This window comes from Ochotona princeps, chromosome 13 (genome assembly GCF_030435755.1).
Source record: "Ochotona princeps isolate mOchPri1 chromosome 13, mOchPri1.hap1, whole genome shotgun sequence".
NCBI lineage: Eukaryota > Metazoa > Chordata > Mammalia > Lagomorpha > Ochotonidae > Ochotona > Ochotona princeps.
The window spans coordinates 46,356,736-46,375,929 of NC_080844.1; the positions used below are offsets into that span (position 1 = coordinate 46,356,736).

General features: G+C 54.5%; 1 protein-coding gene across 1 annotated transcript; it reads left to right on the forward strand.

Moving 5' to 3' along the window:
• Positions 1–405: 405 nt before the first annotated feature.
• SFXN3 (sideroflexin 3) lies at positions 406–8,623 on the forward strand. Its single transcript, XM_058671930.1, has 11 exons — positions 406–1,226; positions 2,530–2,693; positions 3,229–3,403; positions 3,654–3,748; positions 4,072–4,147; positions 4,304–4,389; positions 4,603–4,730; positions 4,886–4,935; positions 5,838–5,887; positions 7,193–7,240; positions 7,410–8,623. The coding sequence occupies exons 2-11, from the start codon at positions 2,533–2,535 to the stop codon at positions 7,504–7,506; spliced, it is 966 nt and encodes a 321-aa protein (XP_058527913.1). The 5' UTR covers positions 406–1,226; positions 2,530–2,532; the 3' UTR covers positions 7,507–8,623.
• Positions 8,624–19,194: the final 10,571 nt, after the last annotated feature.

Sequence of the window (19,194 nt, forward strand, 5' to 3'; positions counted from 1 at the left end):
GGGCAGTTCTCTGCAGCACTTGTGTGGTGTATGTGGGTGGAGGATCGGCCTTCGGCCTTCCTGCGAGTATCAGGGACCGCCGGGGTGGAGGACCCCTTGAGACTATTGGGTCTGGGGAGCAGGGTCAGGGTCCTCCCCCCATAGGCTGGCAGAGAGCCCACAACATCCCTCGCAAACCCTGGGGCAGCTCTGAGGCCCAGGACGCCTCACCTCACCTCGGGTTCGACCCTCCCGGACCCCCACCAGTCTGGCCTGGCCTGCTCACCTGCACGCATGTGGGTTGCTGTCCGCTCCAGTCGCCTGCGGGCGCCTCCACTGCAGCCACCGGGAATCCCGCCCACGCTGCGGGAGCCGAGCAGCTCCGGGTTTCCATTGGCTGCGGGGACCGCCAGTCACTCCGTCCGGTGCCTCCCTCTGACGCCCGCCGCAGACGCTGGCCAACTGGCCCGGAGGTGGCTGAGTTCTGCGCGTTCCGAGATTGCCTGCACCCCTCGCATCTTGAGAATTTGCGTTTCCGCCTGCCTCTTCCCGCTAGAACCGTGTCTTCTGCGGGTTAAGCTAACTGCCTACGTTTTGGAATTGCCACCTCTCCGTGACCACCCCTGAAGGCTAAATGGGGTATGTCACCTGGCTGAGCCGGGAGCTTTTGGGTCCCGGGGAAGAAACCCTGGGGGCCAAGCTGACCCAGGCCGTTGCTAAGGCTGCTGTTAAGTAAACAAGCCCGCGGTTCCCAAGTCCTTCCAGGCGCACCGCCAGAGGGCAGCCCCTCGACGCCGCCCGCGGGCGCCCTGTGTTCAGACAACTCCTCTCCTCCCTCTTAGGGCACCTGGACCGCTAGCTGCGGGCCCGGGGCCTCCTAGGATCCACCAGGGGCTGCAGCTCCAAGGGACGGCATCCGCAACACCCCATTCCCTCTGCCTGGCTGGGGACGGGGACTGGACTGAATCCCGCATCGCGGTTGACTCAGGGAAACCGCGCAGGACCTGCCCCGTTGGTCCCAATGACACCCACAGTTCTCAGGCTCTGCCAATCCCCAGGCCCGCGGGCAGACGCGCTCTGGGAGCCCCTGCCCCTCCCCGCAGCTCAGCGTCACGCGTGACGTCCCGCGTGTTGGCTGGGAGGGCGGCGGCGACGCGCGGAGAGAAAGGTCTGAGAGCTGCGGAAGCCGAGAGTCCTGCAGGGCGTGAGTGCTCGTGGTGCCTAGCGGGTTCGGGAGCTAAGCGCAGGTGAGGGCTGCAGGTTGTGGGTGGGAGACGGAGGCTGCCCCATGAATCCAGTTTCCCTCTCTGTAGTGGCCCGGGAGGTGCGGGGGAGATGGAGCCGGGGGAGGATTGTGGGAGTGGGGCTGTGAGTGCTCTCGGATGGTGATAGTGTGGGGGAGGGCAGAGGGAGAAGCTAAAGGTCTTCTGGAGCTGGTGTGCACAGGAAGTATCCACCCTGGTGTATGTCTGGGTGGGGCGTGCATGATGGTACATGGGTATGTGAATGTGAGTGTGTGAGAGGGGAGGGTGTGTCCTCCTGGGAGGGAGGAAGTGGGGTTGGAGAGGATTAGTCATTCTGCAGGATTTTACCCAGCACAGTCAGATGGCTGCTGTGGGCTTTGCTGTCTGTGCTGCGTGGAGGGGCATTCGCTGAATGGGGCTCTGATCTGAAGGCCAGGAGCTGTTAGAGGATGGGAGCGTGTGCCAGTCCTGCCCAGCACTGAGAGCTTGGGTGCATGGGTGGTGGGGGTGTGGAATGCTGGGGAAGATGGGTCTGGATAGGGGATTTGTGCATGCCCCTGGGCAGATACATGACTGTGGGCAGGAGTTCAGGGTTGGAGATCTAGAGCAGATAAGCCCTGGGGTGACCCGTGAGCCCGTGCTGTCTTCCAATCACGAGTGTGTACTGGAAGGTGGCGTGTCTTTTACCATCTTCTCAAACCGCCTTAGGCGTCTGTATCCAGGTCTCAGGGCAGCTGGGGGTCTAGAGCTGACAAAAACCTGGGCTTGCAATGCTGCGTATTTTTGTGCAGCCAGAGAACACAAGTGGGTACACGTGATTAGCTGCTGCTTACGCACCAACCACATTCTTTTTTTTTTTTTTAAGGGTGAAAATATTTTTTTTTTCATTTTATTGTATTGTTGTTGACAATCTTTACATAGTTAACTATAGTTGAAGGAAAAACAAGAAAAAGAAAGAAAGAAAAAAAAAGGTTCAGGGGGATAGGGAGGTGGGCAATGCTATTATGTCCATATTGACCAACCACATTCTTGTAAGTCCCTGCTCACCAACATCAGGAAAAGCTCGTGGAAATCTGAGTTCCTGGTGCAGCTCTTCTCCTCCCCCTCTCCAAAGGCTGCAGGTGCCTGGCCAAGACTTTGCTTAGGACACGACTTCTCTTCCACCCTTGCTTACCTTCCCAGAGTCACCTTGAGCTCTTCAATGTCCCTGTGACCAGTAGGGAACAGGTCAGGGCCACCAAAGTCTCCCCAGGCAGAGTTTTCAGACCCCTTCCTGGAGCCTTCTGACCATGTCCTTGCCCTGCAGAAAATGGGTGAACTGCCCTTAAATATCAATATCCAAGAGCCTCGCTGGGACCAAAGCACGTTCCTGGGCAGAGCCCGGCATTTCTTCACTGTAACTGATCCCCGGAATCTCCTACTGTCCGGGGCACAGCTGGAAGCTTCCCGGAACATCGTACAGAACTACAGGTGACTCTTCCAATCTGACCTTGTACCCCAGGGGTTCCACCCCCTCCCCACTGATAGGGTACTTGCCTCCCTAAGCTTGAAAGTCAGCTGGGCCTATTCCTCTACCCCCTGTGCAGCCCTGTGTTCTGGCATCACAGACCCTGTGGGTGGCATAGAGCTTGACCCACTAGGATGAAAGGGTACTTGGCTGAAGCAGGTGGGAGGCTGCTCTATGCTTTGCAGACCCTGCTTTAGGACCTTCCCCGCTGCTGGACCACCCTCAGCAGGGGTGGTGGGGCTCAGAGAGAGAGCCAGAGAGGCCAGAGGACATCCCTCTCTCTGTCTTCAGGAGGAAAAGATCTTGTAGCACCTCCTGTTGTTTGGGACTCACTGAGAACCCCTATTTCTTAAGATTTAGCACTTGATCAACAGAAGGGTAACCTTTGTGTGTGTGCCCAGAAGGAGAATGGAAAGGGGAAGCTTTGGCTCTCCCCCAAAGACAAGGAGTTCCTTGGTGCCCGAGGTGGGGGATACAGTTGCTTCCCAACTCCTGCAGGGCTGGCGTGCTCACTCCGGGGCTCACCGAAGACCAGCTGTGGAGGGCCAAGTATGTGTACGACTCTGCTTTCCACCCAGACACAGGAGAGAAAGTGGTCCTGATTGGTCGCATGTCAGCCCAGGTCCCCATGAACATGACCATCACTGGCTGCATGCTCACCTTCTACAGGCAGGTCTTAGCCCATGCCTCTCCCTGAGTGTGCTAAGGCTTGGTGAGTAGGTGCTCCGCTCTGGCACTCTCTGGACAGAAGATGGTTGGAGCCAATCTCTCCAGGCCTGGGTATAGTGGGTGTGTTTTTGTAACTGGGTATGTTGGGGGCGCATGCAGGGCTAAGGGCTTCTCCTGGAGGGTTTCATCGCAGACTGCAAGATGAGGGATAGTGTAAAAGGGGTGGAAGTAAATGTCTTTGTTCTTCCAGGAAGACGCCAACTGTGGTATTCTGGCAGTGGGTCAATCAGTCCTTCAATGCTGTTGTCAACTACTCCAACCGCAGTGGCGATGCTCCCATCACTGTGGGGTAAGAACACACACCCCAGGATGATTGCAAGCCTCTTGGAATGCTCCTCTGTTTCCTGGGGCTCTGTTCCTGTCTTTAGTTCCCTGGGGGTGCAGCAGCCAGATGTGCTTAGCTTGACCCCAGCTACCTGCCTGCCAGCCAGGGGTTCCTCCAGGACATGCTTTGGGAGCTTCCTAACAAGCCTAAGCTGGAGCTAGGGCAAAGCTTTCTCTGCAAGGAAGCTACCAAGGTCACACATGGAGGCTCTGACTTGTCCCTGAAGGAGAGAGTCGTAGACCTGCCTCTTCACTGCTCCCTCGTGACCTTGGTCTTTCCATCCACAGGCAGCTGGGAACAGCCTATGTGAGCGCTACCACTGGGGCAGTAGCCACGGCTTTGGGACTCAAGTCCCTCACCAAGGTAAAGGTGCCCTGCCTTGCTGGGCCCCATTCATGTTATATGCCCTGCCTTCCCATCACTGCTTAATCCTGACCTCGTCCTAACCACACAGCTCTCCACAGAGACTCTCACCAGCTCAGAGCTACTGAATGATGCATATCTTTTCTCCTCCACCAGCACCTGCCTGCCTTGGTGGGCAGATTCGTGCCTTTTGCGGCTGTGGCAGCTGCCAACTGCATCAACATCCCCCTGATGAGGCAGAGGTGAGTGACCTCCAGCTTATGTCTGGGGCACACTGTCCAGCCATACACTCACCAGCCCTGTGTGAGGGCACTCCTCTCCCTCCCCAGACATGAGCTGCTATCTCAGTTCAAGTCTGGAATCCTTGGTCAGACAGGTGAACCAGTCTGGGAAGTGTGATGGCCTGGGGCCCCTCCCACAATCTGACCCCTGTCCCCTCCCCTGTTCCTTCCTAGGGAGCTGCAGGTGGGCATCCCGGTAACTGATGAGGCAGGGCAGAGGCTTGGGCACTCAGTGACTGCAGCCAAGCAGGGCATCTTCCAAGTGGTGGTGTCGAGAATTTGCATGGCCATCCCTGCCATGGGTGAGGCAGGGGGAAGCACAGCAGGCTCGGGTGTTGGGGGAGGTTTTGGGTAAGACTGTAGGGAGGGTAGGGGGGCTGTAAATGGGGTCTCCTTCTTTAGGGTTCTCCACTTTCATTCTACTAACAGCCTCCTTCCCTGCCTTCTCTCCCCTCAGCCATCCCCCCTGTGATTATGAACACTCTGGAAAAGAAAGACTTCCTGAAGGTAGGCGGCCTTGGCTCACCATGCCCGGGAGGGGAGGGGCGCAGGCTCCAGCCCTCTCTCCAATCTGGCCTGAATTCAAGACCAGACACCCTGCTTCCTGCCCTGGTCTGCCTTTATCCATTCAAGAAGAATGAATTTGACTGGGGGACGAAGGAGCATAGCAGATCAGGCGAAGACAAGGGAAGAAAAGAAGTTGATGTCACTCTGGGGGTCTCTGTCACACAGGTGTGGACTGTGATAGTCACATTTGACACCATCGTCTAGTCATCAGCACCCTCAACGTGCACACATACACACATACACAGAAATGTAAGGTACAGGCAATTGGCAGAAGCATTTATTCATATTCAGTGAGCAACCAACTATGTATAACGCATATTTTAGCATGGGGTGCATGGAAAGGGGAGGGCTGGGCAGAGTACAGAGAAGAACATTTCAGGCACAGAGAAAATCACGTGAAGAGCCTGAAGCAGGAACATCTGAGGAACCCTGTGGGTGGTCTTTAGTACATGGAGATCAGCATGCAGAGCAGATGCATCTGGGAAGGGACAGAGTCATGCCACTGGGATGAGGGCAGGCAGGGGGGCTCAGAGAGGAGGCTTGGACAAGGATGCAGTGCCCAGAGGAGTTGAGGGAAGAGAAGAGGTCAGCAGGTGCCCTGGAACCAACCCTGAGAGGTGACAGTGAGTGGTGGGATGGCAGGGATGGTGTCAACGCACAGGTCTGGCTGGGGTGGGTGGTGTCATGTGGAAGTCCCAGCCCTTTGTTGAGCTTGGGAAACAGAAAAACCATATACCCAAAGACCCCCAGGCAGGCCCTGATGAATGGAGGCACTGTGGATGGAATGGGGGTCAGGAGGTAGGACCACCAGCCATTCCATTGTCTCTTTGTCTTCCCCACAGCGTCGGTCCTGGCTGGGGGCGCCTCTGCAGGTGGGACTGGTGGGCTTCTGGTAAGTGTCAGAGTTAGCTGGGGTATGTGGGAGCATCACTTCCACAGTGGCCTTGAAGATCTTTCTTTCCTTCTTTTTTTCTTTCTTTCTCTCTCTCTTTGTCTTTCTTTCTTCCTTCCTTCCTTCCTCTTTCTTTCCTTCTTTCTTTCTTTCTTTCCTTCTTTCCTTCTTTCCTTCTATTTATTTATTTTTGCACCCAGCACAGTAATCTAGTGGCTACAGTCCTCACCTTGCATGCACCAGGATTCCTACAGGTGCTGATTCGAGTCCAGGTGGGCCCGCTTCCCATCCAGCTCCCTGCTTGTGGCCTGGGAAAACAGTCAAGGACGGCCCAAAGCTTTAGGACCCTGCACCTGTGTGAGGGACCAGGAAGAGGCCCCTGGCTTTAAGCTTCGGAATGGCTCAGCTCTGGCCACTTGGGGAGTGAATCAGCGCAAGGAAAATATTCCTTTCTAGCTCTCCTCCTTTTTTAAAAAAAGATTTGTTTATTTTTATTGGGAAGGCAATTTTTTTCTTTTTTAATTTTATATCATTTTATGACACAGTTTCATAGGCTCTGGGATTCCCCCAACCCTCCCCCAAGCCCTCCCCCCATATTGAATTCCTCCATATTGTTACAGTAGTACAGTTCATATCCAGTCATGATTGGGAAGGCAAATTTACAGAGAGGAGTAGAGACAAAGAGAAGAATCTTCCATCTGCTAGTTCACTTCTCAAATGGTTGTAACGGCTGGAGGTGAGCCAATCCAAAGCCAGGAGGCAGGAGCTTCTTCTGGATCTGCCACGTGGTTCAGGGTCCTAAGGCTTTGGACCATCCTTGATTGCTTTCGCAGGTCACAAGCAGGGATCTAGATGGGAGGTGGAGCAGCTGGGATACAAACCAATGCCCATGGGAGATCCTGGCATTTGCAAGGGGAAGAGTAACTAATTAAGCCATTCTGCCAGGCCCAAAGATGTTTCTATTCAGTATGCATTCCTGCATCTTGCTTGTTTGTGTCTGGGAATACTGGACAGTCTTGCTGTATATCTAAAGGAGTAGTCCCAACAGTGAAGACTTCACCTTCTGGTGTCACTGGGGACACCAGAGCTATCCTACGCATTTCATTCCTGGTCCTTCTCTAGGCTCTAGATGCCTGCACTGCAGGGTCTGCCATTGGCCGGATCCTAGAGTCAGGGTTAGTCTTCCTGTTCCTCAGAGATCCTTTGTTTTTCATCAGTCTCCACCCCCAGGGAGTGGTGGGTGTGGGGGAGGCAGCAGCGTTGGATAAAGGTGTCTCCAACTTTCCCAATATGTTTCCTTTCCAGCCTGGTCTTCGCCACGCCCCTGTGCTGTGCCCTGTTTCCCCAGAGGAGGTAAGTGCTGCCCCTGGCCTTGGCTGGGGGCTCTGGACAGGTTTCTGCATCTCTGGCCCTTTCCACCTGATTCTGGGGGTGGGAGAATGCCCTCCGGCAGTGGGAGAGGGAGAGGGAAGGAGAGGTGGCCCTGGGCCCAAGTCAGCCCACCTGTGCTGTTCTGTTGCAGCTCCATACAAGTGAGCAGGCTGGAGCCGGAGCTGAGAGCTCAGATCAGCGAGCAAGCGCCCAGCATCCAAGTGGTTTACTACAACAAGGGGCTCTGAGGGCAGGGATGGGGTCAGAGTGCCTCATTCCTCACTGCCCCGGGCTACTGCTTCCCCAGCACCTTGCTATCCCTGCCACTTGCCTAGCTGCCTAGTACAGGGTGGGAGGCCGGGGTGAGTGGGTTAGGGGAGCAGCCAGACACCAGCAACCCATTAGGCTGGGGGAGGTGCTCACAAAAACCCCTTTGTCTCCTGTCTTGTTTCAGAGAGCCAGGCCCCACAGCTCCTCCTCCCCGTGCTTGTGTATCCACATCTATATCTGTGATACATGTATGTGCTTGTGCACTTGGTCCTGGAAGCCAGCAGTAGGCATCCTCTCCAGGGACCAAGGGCACCAAGAGGCCAAAGTTGAATCCTTCAGGTTTCTGAGACTTGGCTCCCAAAGCTGACTCTGGAAATGGGCTGGCATAGGAAGCCACATTGGGGTGAGGGAGGCAGGGGCACTCCCACACCTGGGGACAGCTCTGCATGCCTCTTCTGTACTAGAGCAAAGTGGTGCCAGCAGCCTCTGCTGTCCTTGCTGTGTGGCATCTTTAAGTGCCACCCGACAAGTCCTTGATCTGCATTGACTCCATGACCAGCAAGTTGGAATCCTGCAATTCCAACCCTTTCTCCAACCCTGCAGGAAAAGTATTTCCCTTGAAGAGCTGCCACCACACCCTCTCACAGAGGGACACAGCTGTGGGCATGGTGCTCAAACCCCACAGCTATCCAAGTGGATGCAGCCAGGACACCCTCATGGGTGTCCCAAGTGTGTAAGCCTAACATGAAGTTTTGTGTCCCACTGACCTTTGTCATAGGATTAGTAGAGCCCTTGCCTTAGCTCCTTCTTTGTTGAGGTTTGGCCCTGTTCCTACCTCCACCTGCACCCCAGGAAAGAAGGGTCCAGGCATCACAGGGTGGTCTAGGTGGAAGCCAGGCTTGGGGAGTAGAGACTGGGGTAAGTTTAGAGTTAATTCTGGACTGCAACTCCCATGACCACTGGCTAAAGTCAGGAGTTGGGGAAGAGGGCAACGGCAGGCCCCCCAGGATCCTCTGGAGCACTTCCCAGGCAACCCCCACCTGGGACGACAGCTGTGATGTCACTGGTTTTCAATAAACTAAATACCTGCCTTCATCTCCTGAGTGTGGGAAGCCCTTCCTGCCCGGGCCAGGTCACCAGCGCCTGCCTCCTCTTCTGTCTCATTTCCCAGCAGGGGGCGCTCTGCTATTAGAGGAGGCAATCTCATTCCCCGACTCCTGGCAGCACACTGACTACTGGAATGGAGGGGCTTCTGTGGCCCCTGGATGGCACAGCCGCGGTACCCTCGTGTCCTTAGCTGGGGGCTGAGCACCTAGTTACCCACCAGTGCAGTCTCCTTGGAGTGGGGAGGGGTTTGGGGAGGAGGCTGATCTAGGTCTCTGGAGAGAAGAGTGTGTGTGGTGTGTGTATGTGCGTGTGTGTGTGTGTGGGGGTGGGTATGTTCTGAGAACTGCCCAGCTCCATCCAAGAAGCTGCCAGGTCAACAGCATGACCTCCATGCCCTTTCAAGTCACCACTGGAACAGGCTAAAATCACTTGCCAGGTAATTTGTTTTCTATTTTTTTTTTTTTAAGATGTATTTATTTTTGTTACAAAGTCAGATATACAAAGAAGAGGAGAGACAGAGGGGAAGATCTTCCGTCCGATGATTCACTCCCCAAGTGAGCCACAACAGCTGGTGCTGCGCCGATCCAAAGCTGGGAACCAGGAACCTCTTCCAGGTCTCCCACGCGGGTGCAGGGTCCCAAAGCTTTGGGCAGTCCTGGACTGCTTTCCCAGGCCACAAGCAGGGAGCTGGCTGGGAAGTGGAGCTGCCGGGATTAGAACCGGCACCTATATGGGATCCCGGGGCATTCAAGGCGAGGACTTTAGTCGCTAGGCCACACGGCCAGGCCCAAGGTAATTTGTTTTCAAGCAAATTTCCTCTCCTTAGCAAAAATCTACCTTTCATAAAATTGTATTTGTTTACTTTCATATTTGAAAGGTAGGGTGGGAGGAGAATGAGAAGGGCTGGTGTTGAGGTATAGTGAGTCAAGCAGCCACCGCAACGCTAGCATCCCATATTAGGACACTTTTTAAAGTTTCGGTACTCCATTTTTTAAAAATTTATTTATTTTTATTTGAAAATCAGATATATATATATAGGAGGAGAGACAGAAAGGAAGATCTTCCGTCTGATGATTCACTCCCCAAGTGAGCCGCAACGGCTGGTGCTGTGCCGATCCAAAGCCAGAACCAGGAACCTGCTCCGGGTCTCCCATGTGGGTGCAGTGTCCCAAAGCTTTGGGCCATCCTTAACTGCTTTCCCAGGCCACAAGCAGGGAGCTGGATGGGAAGTGGAGCTGCCGGGATTAGAACTGGCACCTATATGGGATCCCGGGGCATTCAAGGCGAGGACTTTAACCGCTAGGCCACGCCACCAGGCCCTATTGCGTCAGTCTTTAGAACCACACCTGAGAGACGTCACACGCAATGCTCCTTCTTAGTGATGCCCCAGACTTTGAGATGGGAAGAAAGTTGCCTACAGCTACACCGTGAGGAGGCGGTACAGCCAGGATTGAAGTTGAGGTCTGTGTGTCTTCAAGGGCGCCATGTTAGACTTCTCAGCTGCCAGCTGCCAGCTGCCAGCCAAGCCTGAGGTCATTGTTCTGGTCCCTTGTACATTCCAGGACATCATCTTTGTGAACAGCTTTTTTTTTTTTTTTAACACCCCTGTAAAACATGCAGGTCAACAGTGCACAGAAACCTTTTACTAACGCCATTAAGGGATTTCCAAACTTGGGAGTGTCAGGGTTGGGGTAGAAGCAAAGATCCTCAGTGTAGATTACATGCAGAGCAGCCCTTGGAGATGCAGTTTCAACTCCACCACAGCCTGCCAGTCAGATCAGCATCTCCCACTGTGCCCCCTGGAGTCCTTCTGTGGTTACAGTTGTGCCTTTGGTAATCTTAAAAAGAGGCCTTGCATGTCATTGGATAATTTATATAAGATAAACCTCGCTGGGGCGTGAGGTGCAGGAATCTGTACAAAACAAAACCACTAAGAACATTATACAACGGAGTTGTCTGGGGCAGGCATTCTAACGCAGCGAGTTAAGCCCACATCCCATATTGGAGTGCTTGTTCAAGTCCCAACTGCTCTGCCTCTGACGCAGCTTCCCGTACAAAGCATCTTGGGAGGCGGCAGAGGAAGGCTCCAGTGCTTGGACTTCTGCTACACAATCAGAGAGCCAGATGGAGTTCCAGGTTCAAGCTTTGGCATAGTCCAGCCCTGGTTGTTGCAGGCATTGGGGGAGTGAACCAATGGGTGAAAGAGCTGTGTCTTTCAAGTAGATGGGAAATACATGCAGAAACATTAAAAGCAAACAAACAAACAAACAAACTGTGCTCTGCAGGTAGTGCTAAACCGTGTCAGAGAGAAGAGTGCCCAGACACTGGTGGGCAGGGCAGGAAGCAGTGCTTTCTGGCTGCCTCCCCTCCCTGCTTACACCACTTCCTTAAGCACACTAGACTATGTACAGGGCACTCCACAGCCTCTCCAGGGACAAATCCAGCCAGGAAGACTTTCCAAGCTGCCTCCATAGAAGTGCCATTTTCATGGAAGTTAGCATGTGTATATGGGATGGGGCAGGCACTGTCGTCACTGCTCTGCCCAGCTCTACATCTCTCTCCTTGGCCTTCCCTCCCCGGCTGCTGCCCCTCACCTGGCCTCATCTACTCCAGGGCCTCCCTGCTCCCCATTAGAACTGTGCACACACGGTCTAAGGGGGAAAATGGCTCCAGTCTGGCACCCCAGTCTAGCCTAGCCACAGGAAGTGGGCCAAGTGAGAGATCCTGCCGCTTTGTGGGATCGCTGGAAATGATGAAGCCACCATCCTAGGGACAGGCGTTTAGGGCCAATTTCTGTACCAGCCTTGTGATGTTAGTCTGACCAGGCTGCAGCTTGGGCTAGTCAGGTCCCTCCCAAAGCGAAGCCCAATTTCCTCCCACTCAGACCTGGCAGTTTCAAGCCCCGCCCCCGGATCCTAGCTGTCATCGAAGTAAGCCACGCCCACCAGACTCGGCCAACCGGCAGCAGAGTCCCGCCCCGGCTTCAATCCTGTCCGTCAAAGCTAGGCCAGGCCCCACCCTCTTCCTGTTTCCAGGGCAACGGCTTTAGCGGCTGCCGGTAGCCTTTCCTTTCCGAGTCTGGATCCTGCGTCTGGGCTCTGCTTCCTTGCTGCTCCCTGTCTCGGAATAACATACTCGCCAAATCAACCTCCCCTTCTGTACAGTTTCGAAATCTACGAGCTTCCCTGTGCCCGCCCTTGGACTTCCTGCCCGGAAATCCGCGAGGTTTGGAGGATTCACGCGAGGCCTGATCCTAAGCCGCCGCTCGGGGGTTTGGCCATTCCTCCCGCGCCGATGGTCCCTTCCCCGGTTTCCCCGTCCCACCCAGCCGTACAAGAAGCGTTTGCTGAACCCTGTCAGCTTAGACTCTGCGCCTGGCCGAGGGAGCCCAGAGCACCTTCCTGCCTGCGGGGACACAGTCCCTACCCCACAGACGTCGGGTGCCTCCTCCTCTCCCCCATCTCCGTGCGCTGCAGCCATCCCGTCCTGAGGCTGGGACCACCCTTGGCCAGACGTGGGGGTGGAATCTGACCCAGAAGGAGCACCCTCCTCCCCCCCCCCCCCCAGAACAGAGCTTCTGGGATTCTCCCTTCTCTCTCTTCCTTGACCTACTTCTCCCTCACTGAGACCCAGCTCCAGTCCCAGCCCAGGCTGCCGGAGAGCCACTGGCAGCCCCCGCTCCGGGCTGTAATCCTCTGTAACGTTCTCCTTTCCAGCTTCTCAGACCCAGGAGGTTGTGCAGCTTTACTGAGAGGCCTGGAATGTGCGTGTGGGTGGACCCCGCAGAGCTTTGGCTCAAGGCTTCGCTATGTTCCTGTCTAAATTGACCAGCTAAGCTGCTGGGCTATTTTCCTTCTGGTTAAAGACCTTCTTCCCCCTCACCAGCAAATCCTCACTGTACAGATGCATTTTCCCCCAGAAGGAGCACTTCTGGTTCGGACTGTAATTGAAGTTGGAAAGTGTTCAGAATCCGAAAGCAATGATTTGTGACCAATGCACACTTTCCATGACCTTTTTCAAGCCCCTCTTATATAAGCCCAAAGCACCTGAAAGGGTGCCTCATTCACGGTAGACCCTCAGTTCTTGCTTGCTGGACTAAATGAGTATGGAATCCCAGAGTGCCCTAACTCTGTCCCTGCACTGATCCTAGGCAAGCTCACAGTGGTTCTATCTGCTTGACACCTCAATGAACCTGAAAACTGTGAGGTGGTCTCAACCCAAAGAGCAGCTAGAGCTTCAGTGATATGGGGAAACATGTTCCTCAGGCGTGACAGACACCTACGGGTGGAAACATTCCCAGTTCCTGGGAGGCGTGACCAACTCCTCTGGGCCGTCTGATTTGGAAAGTACCCTGGACACAGTGAAGCTCGCCCCTGGATAGGAAACCCATCAAGAGGACAAGTTCAGCCCTGCCCCTTGTCCCTCTCCAGGAGTACCAAGCACAGGGGAGGAGGTGGAGGAGAAAGCACCTCATGTGATCAAAGCCACCTCTCCCAGGCAAGTTCCCTGTGCCTGCCAATGCCACTCCTTTTGGCAGCTCCACCAGGCGTAACCCCCCTTCCTCTTTGGCACCTTCTTGGGGTTGGCACCAAGTTGCCATCACTTAAGGCAATCTAGAAGGAGACAGCTTCCATTTTTTTTAAGATTTATTTTTTATTGGAAAGGCAGATATGTACAGAGAGGAGGAGAGACAGAGAGGAAGATCTTCCGTCTACTGATTCACTCCCCAAGTGGCTGCAATGGCCGGAGCTGCGCCGATCCGAAGCCAGGAGCCTCTTCTAGATCTACTACACAGGTGCAGGGTCCCGAGGCTTTGGGCTGTCCTCAACTGCTTTCCCAGGCCACAAGCAGGGAGCTGGATGTGAAGCAGGGCTGCCAGGATTAGAACCGGCACCTACGTAGGATCCCAGCACATGCAAGACGAGAACTTTGGACACTAGGCTACCACTCCAGGCCCACTAATTTTTTTTTTTAAATAATTCTTTTTTTTTTTTAAAGATTTATTTTATTTTTATTACAAAGTCAGATATACTGAGAGGAGGAGAGATAGAGAGGAAGTGGAGCTGCCGGGATTAGAACCAGCGGCCATATGGGATCAAGGCAAGGACCTTAGCCACTAGGCCACGCTGCCGAGCCCCCACTAATTTTTGTTTTTAAAGATGTATTTATTTTACTTGAAAGAGTTATGCAGAGAGATGGAGAGAGAGATCTTCCATCCATTGGTTCAATCCCCAAATAGCTGTAATGGCCAAGCTGGGCCAGTCTGAGGATAGGAGCCAGGAGCCTACTCTAGGTGTCTCATGTGGATGCAGAGGCCCAAGGACTTGGATCATCCTGTACTGCATTCCCAGTCCACAAGCAGGCAGCTGGATCATAAGTGGAACAGCCAGGACTAGAACTGGCACCCATATGGAATACTGGCAGAGGATTAGCCTGTTACATTGTTACACTGGCCTCTCCATTTACTTTTTAAAAATATTCATTTGAAAGGCAGAATGAGAAAGAGAGAGATTCTCTGGTTTCCCACAAGGCCATCTTCCACTGCCTTCCCAGGAGCATTTGTGCCTGTAGTGATGGCATCCCATATGGATTCCAGTTTTTGCCCCAACTGCTCCACTTCTGGATCAGCTCCCTGCCCATGGACTGGGAAAGCAGCAGATATTAGCTCAGGTTCTTGGGCCCCTGCACCCACATAGAAAACCCAGGAAAACCTCCTGGCTTTGGATCAGCTCAGCTCTGGCCACTGTGACTACTTGGGGAGTGAGCCAGCAGTTAGTTAATTTTTCTTTCTGTCTCTCCTTTCTGTAGATTTGACTTTTCAATAAAAGTAATTATTTTTTTTTAAAGAAAGCTGTTAGATATGTTGATCAAGGATGTTGTGCAAAATTACTTAAAAAAAAATCTAAGAATTCAATGAACCTGTCAAGTTTGGGGACCTCTGTCCTAGATGAAGAAAGGAAGGGATCTGGTGTGCTGTGTTGGGTCTCAGCCCTGCCTTCTCTCAACTCAACAAGTACCCTGACTTCCTAATGGATTCTTCACCATTCTTTCTGGGAAGCTCCAACATTATTTTAGTAGTCCAGGGTGGTCCATATGGGTTCACAAGCTGTTAGGGAGCCTGTAGGGACAGGGCACAATGGTTAGGGTTGGTGGCAGAAGCTTGGAAGAGAGGTCAGCAGAGGAGGGAATGGTGGCTGCGGACAGCAGGGTTCCTTCCAGGTTGCCTCCTAGGTGCACCTGCATCTCCCGCTGGGCCAGCTTGATGCTCACAGACTCGCGTCGGCAAGCCCCCCGGAGGCCACACCGGGTCTGCCGGACTGGGCAGACGTCTCCTGGTCACTAGATCCCCCGGGGTGAGAGTGGGCAGGTACAGCTAGGGCCCCTCGCAGCTCCAAGTCCCGCCTGATTTCTTCCCCGCCCCTCCCGGCCCGCATTCTAAGTGTAGGCAGGCGCCGCCCGCCGAATGAATAGTGCAGAACCCGTGGGTCCCTGGCTCCCTGGCTCATGCATTAAAGATGTGTAGGCTCCGGGACTGTGGTGCCACAAACATGAAGACAAATTTTTAATCCCGAGTAGGAAGGCGCCGGGAGATGGGGGGCCGCCGGAGAAAAATGAATTAGGTTTTTATTATGTGTTTTATTATGCTGTAATTGAACAGGATTAGGTAAGAATACAATATATTTCTGATGCGGCTGGAGGCGGCGGGGGCAGGAGAGAGAACCCATACAGAAGCCGGACCCGCGGAACGCAGGGGCTCTTGGGGGAGGGCGGAAGAGGTTGAGGGGGATCCAGCTCTCCCTGTAGAGCCCCGCCCACCCAGTCCCTCGACAATGTGGGTCAGAATGGGGGCGGAAGTGGGAGTGACCGCACTGAGACCATGGGGTTAGCCTCAGGTCTTGGTAGCATAGCCTGGAGTTTGGGGCATCCGCGTAAGTAGGAGGGTTGTGGGGATGGCGTGGGTGAGCTTAGAAACCCATCTCAGAAGGAAAACTGAGTCAATAGAGAAGGCAGAGGATGCTGACTGGACACTCTAGATGGTGAAGCCCAAGGAGCTCACACTTGATGCGGGCATCTCTGCCCTGCACACGTGGGCACAGGCCTTGGAGGTTAGCAGACATTTCGGAACGCCCACTTTGTGCTGGGGGCCCTGGGATCTCAGACCCTCCTCCCATTCCATCCGATGCCTCCCACCCCTTGAAAGATCTGAGTCTAAGCAGGCCTGAGTGGACACCCTCAGCACTGTGCCCTCCAGAGACCTCCGGAGATACCTGGCACCATGTGGGCTCGCAGCTGAGAGGGGTCGAGGGGGCGCAGTTCCCTCTGGTCCTGGCACTGCCTTCCTCTTGGCGCTCGCAGCTCGGGTTGGCTGGGGCCCGTAGGCTTCATTAGAGGGCCGCCAACAGTTCCGCCCCTCACCTGCCGCGACGCCCAGCGCTCTCTCTCTCCGCCGGGGACCGGCTCCTGGCGGTGATGAAGAGGCCCATTAGCCGCTTCTACCTTTAGGGCGGACTGGGCCACTCTCTCCACCTCTCAATTAGGACAGTAGAACCCGTCAACGAAGATTAATAGTTGCCCAGCTCCGGGGCAGGGAGATGAGCCCAGATTTGGCAGCGGCGCCGCTGGCTCGGCACAGGCCAGCCCCACCCGGGCAGGCGCGCCACCTGCGGCCTTTCCACCCTGCCCCCTCGGTTGCTCTCAGGTGAATCCGGGAGAATTGGGGAGACTCACTCAGTGCTACCCGCTGAGTCTCCACTCTGGGTGCGCGCTGAGAGGTCAGGCCAGGTCCCAGTGCAAGTGAAGCAAGGTGCCCCTTCCCCTCCCCTTCCCTCCCCGCGTTTTACCAAAGGCTTCAGACCTGAAATCACGAAAGGCCCACTGCTTCCTCCCATAGGCTTCCTTGACCCCACCTGCCTCAAGACGCCTCCTCCTCTCTATCTCATCCAGTCTCACTGCAGCGTATAAACCATCTTTATGAGTTGGCCTTAATTCGTAGCAGCCTATCCCTGCGATCCTTCCCGGCCATGGGGCTGTGGGCTCCAGGGCCAAGCGGCCAGCGTTTTACTTACTCACCTGGGCTCTGGTGTACTTCTCTGCCTGTGGACAGAAGCAGCTGCTTCCTGGGCAAGCTCCTCCCCCTCCCACCCTTATTAAGCAACACCTGCACTCCGTCTTCTAATTTATAATCGGGATTTATTATTTCTGGGATTACCAGCTCCATGTCTTGTCCCCTCTGAGGTGGCCAGCTCCTGGGGGTGGGGGCAGGTGGATTGGGACACTCAACTGCACACCCAAGAGCTCCCCTGCCCCCAGTTGGGTGCTTGACTGTTGAATCTGTAGGGCCGTTCCACCCCCATTCTTTGGAGGACTCTGTGGCCTAGGGAAGCAAGTGACTTGCCTACAATCACACAGCCAGCTAGAAGCAGAGCCAGGGTGAATACTGACACCCAAGAAAGTGCCTGTGGTTTCTGAAGTTTTTAAGTCCCATCTGTAGGTAGAGTGGTCCCAGGTAGCTCTAGCTTTAGGGATAGCAGTGAAACAGATTCAAACCTTTCCCTTCTCTTCTGGGTGCGGTGTTGGGGCCAAGGCAAACTCTTCAACAGGCGAGAATCCCACTCCCTTTCTTTTCCTCTCCTGTCTGAGAAGTGAACAGTCTCTCTGATCGCCTGCTTCCTCTGAAGAAAGCATCAGGTGAAAAGACTGGGGGCCAGAAGGAAAGATAAAGTCCTCGGGGTGGGGGAAGAGCGCTTTTGCTTTATTTGACACACCCCTGGCGTGGCCTCCCTCAAACACGCTTAGTCTGGAGGAGAGGGGTGGAGGCGAGATCGATACATCACCGGGCTTCGACGACGGCAGGTTTCACCTTGCAAATAATGGGGTGAGCAGCGGCAAACCCCTCCCCGACAGGGCGGGCTCCCCGGCCTTAATGAGATAATCAATACTTGTTCACGGCTTAATTTCCATCTAATTGCTCTTTAACGACGCCGGATAATGGGCCGCCTCCTGTGAGGAGGGAGCTGGCTGGGAATCCGACCCGCCTCGGACTCCCGTGTTCCCTCCCGCGGGCGGCGCGCCCTGGAGCAGGTGGGAAGGGGGAGCCTGGCGCGCGCGCTCACCAGCGTGGCTGCGGCTTCCTCCACCATCTTCCCGACCCGGCCCCGCCGCCTGCCTGCTGAACTCTCCGACTCCACATGAGGGCGCTCCAGGCCTTTGATGCGGGCTCCTGGCCAAGGCTCCCATACTTCGGGCTCTGGAGCTTCTCACTGGATGGGCTGAGTGGAACTGCGCGCTTTTGGCAAAGTTCTTTCTCTTCTCCCCTCCCTCACTGCGCACTGCAGTTCCCGAGCGGAGGACTCAAAGAGCCACCTAATCTCCACTCACCACACCTCCAGCTACCCTTAGCCAGACAGGTCCGTGCCAACAGCGTTAGCCCTTGTTTCATTGCCCACCTGTGCCCCTCTCAGCACAGATGTGGGTAGAGGTTCTCTCCCAGAGGGTCTGGAATGGCCTGTCCCCAATTAATCTCTCTTTCTCCTCCCCTCGAGGACAATCCGGGCACATTTAAGCCTCAGATGACCGGGTGCTCCATTTCCCCCATCACTTCCCACCTTCTGCTCTGTTGCCATCTGGGTGGGCACACACCTGCGTGCTGGTTCTGGAACGTGGAGCAGCTTCTGTAGTGCTGACTCCAGCTGCAGTAAAGTGAACCTTACAATACCCTAGTCATGGTTCTGGGACAGCTTGATGGTTGCAATCCTGCTTTGCACCTCCGTGGTGTCAGGGTCAAATCTTACCCGGGGTGGCCCTGGGCAAACATGCCTGCAGGTCTGAACCTTAGTAATCTCAGTTCAAATATAAGGTGAGGGCTGGGCAACTGTTGCAGCAATTAAGGCCTTGGCCCAGCTCAGCACCTTAACATCCACATCCACATTAGAGTGCTCAGGTTTTGCCCCAGCTCCACTTCTGGTCTCAGCTTCCTGCCAGTGCACACCCTGGGAGGCAGGTGATGGACAGTTGCCACCTACCTAGGTAGCTCAGAATGAATTCCTACCTTCTGGCTTCAGCCTGGCCCAGCCTCGCCTGTAGGAATTTACAGAGTGAATCAGCACATGGAACTACTCTTTTTCATATTTCTTCTCCGCCTTTCAAATAAGAAATCAAAATTTCAAAGTTTTATTTAAAAAAAAAAAAGCCTATTTATAAGAATATGTGAGCCTGGGCCTGGCACGATAGCATAGTGGTTAAAGTCCTTGCCTTGAACACAGCAGGATCCCATATGGGCACCGATTCTAATCCCGGCAGCTCCTTTTCCCATCCAGCTCCTTGCCTGTGGCCTGGGAAAGCAGCCAAGGATGGCCCAAAGCCTTGGGACCCTGCACCCGCGTGGGAGACCCAGATGAATCTCCTGGCTCCTGGCTTTGGATCAGCTCGGCTCTGGCCATTATGGCCACTTGGGGTGTGAGTCAACAGATGGAAGATCTTCCTCTCTGTCTCTGCTCCTCTCTGTATATCTGCCTTTCCAATAAAAATAAAAATAAATCTTTTTAAAAAATATATTAAAA

What these genes read in the sequence shown, in the direction of transcription:
- SFXN3 (XM_058671930.1), top strand. Translation starts at nt 2,533, where the DNA reads ATGGGTGAACTGCCCTTAAATATCAATATCCAAGAGCCTCGCTGGGAC. An exon ending in GATGCTCCCATCACTGTGGG is followed by an intron (nt 3,749 to 4,071) that starts GTAAGAACACAC and finishes TTCCATCCACAG; the next exon opens with GCAGCTGGGAACAGCCTATG. An exon ending in GTGGGACTGGTGGGCTTCTG is followed by an intron (nt 5,888 to 7,192) that starts GTAAGTGTCAGA and finishes TTTCCTTTCCAG; the next exon opens with CCTGGTCTTCGCCACGCCCC.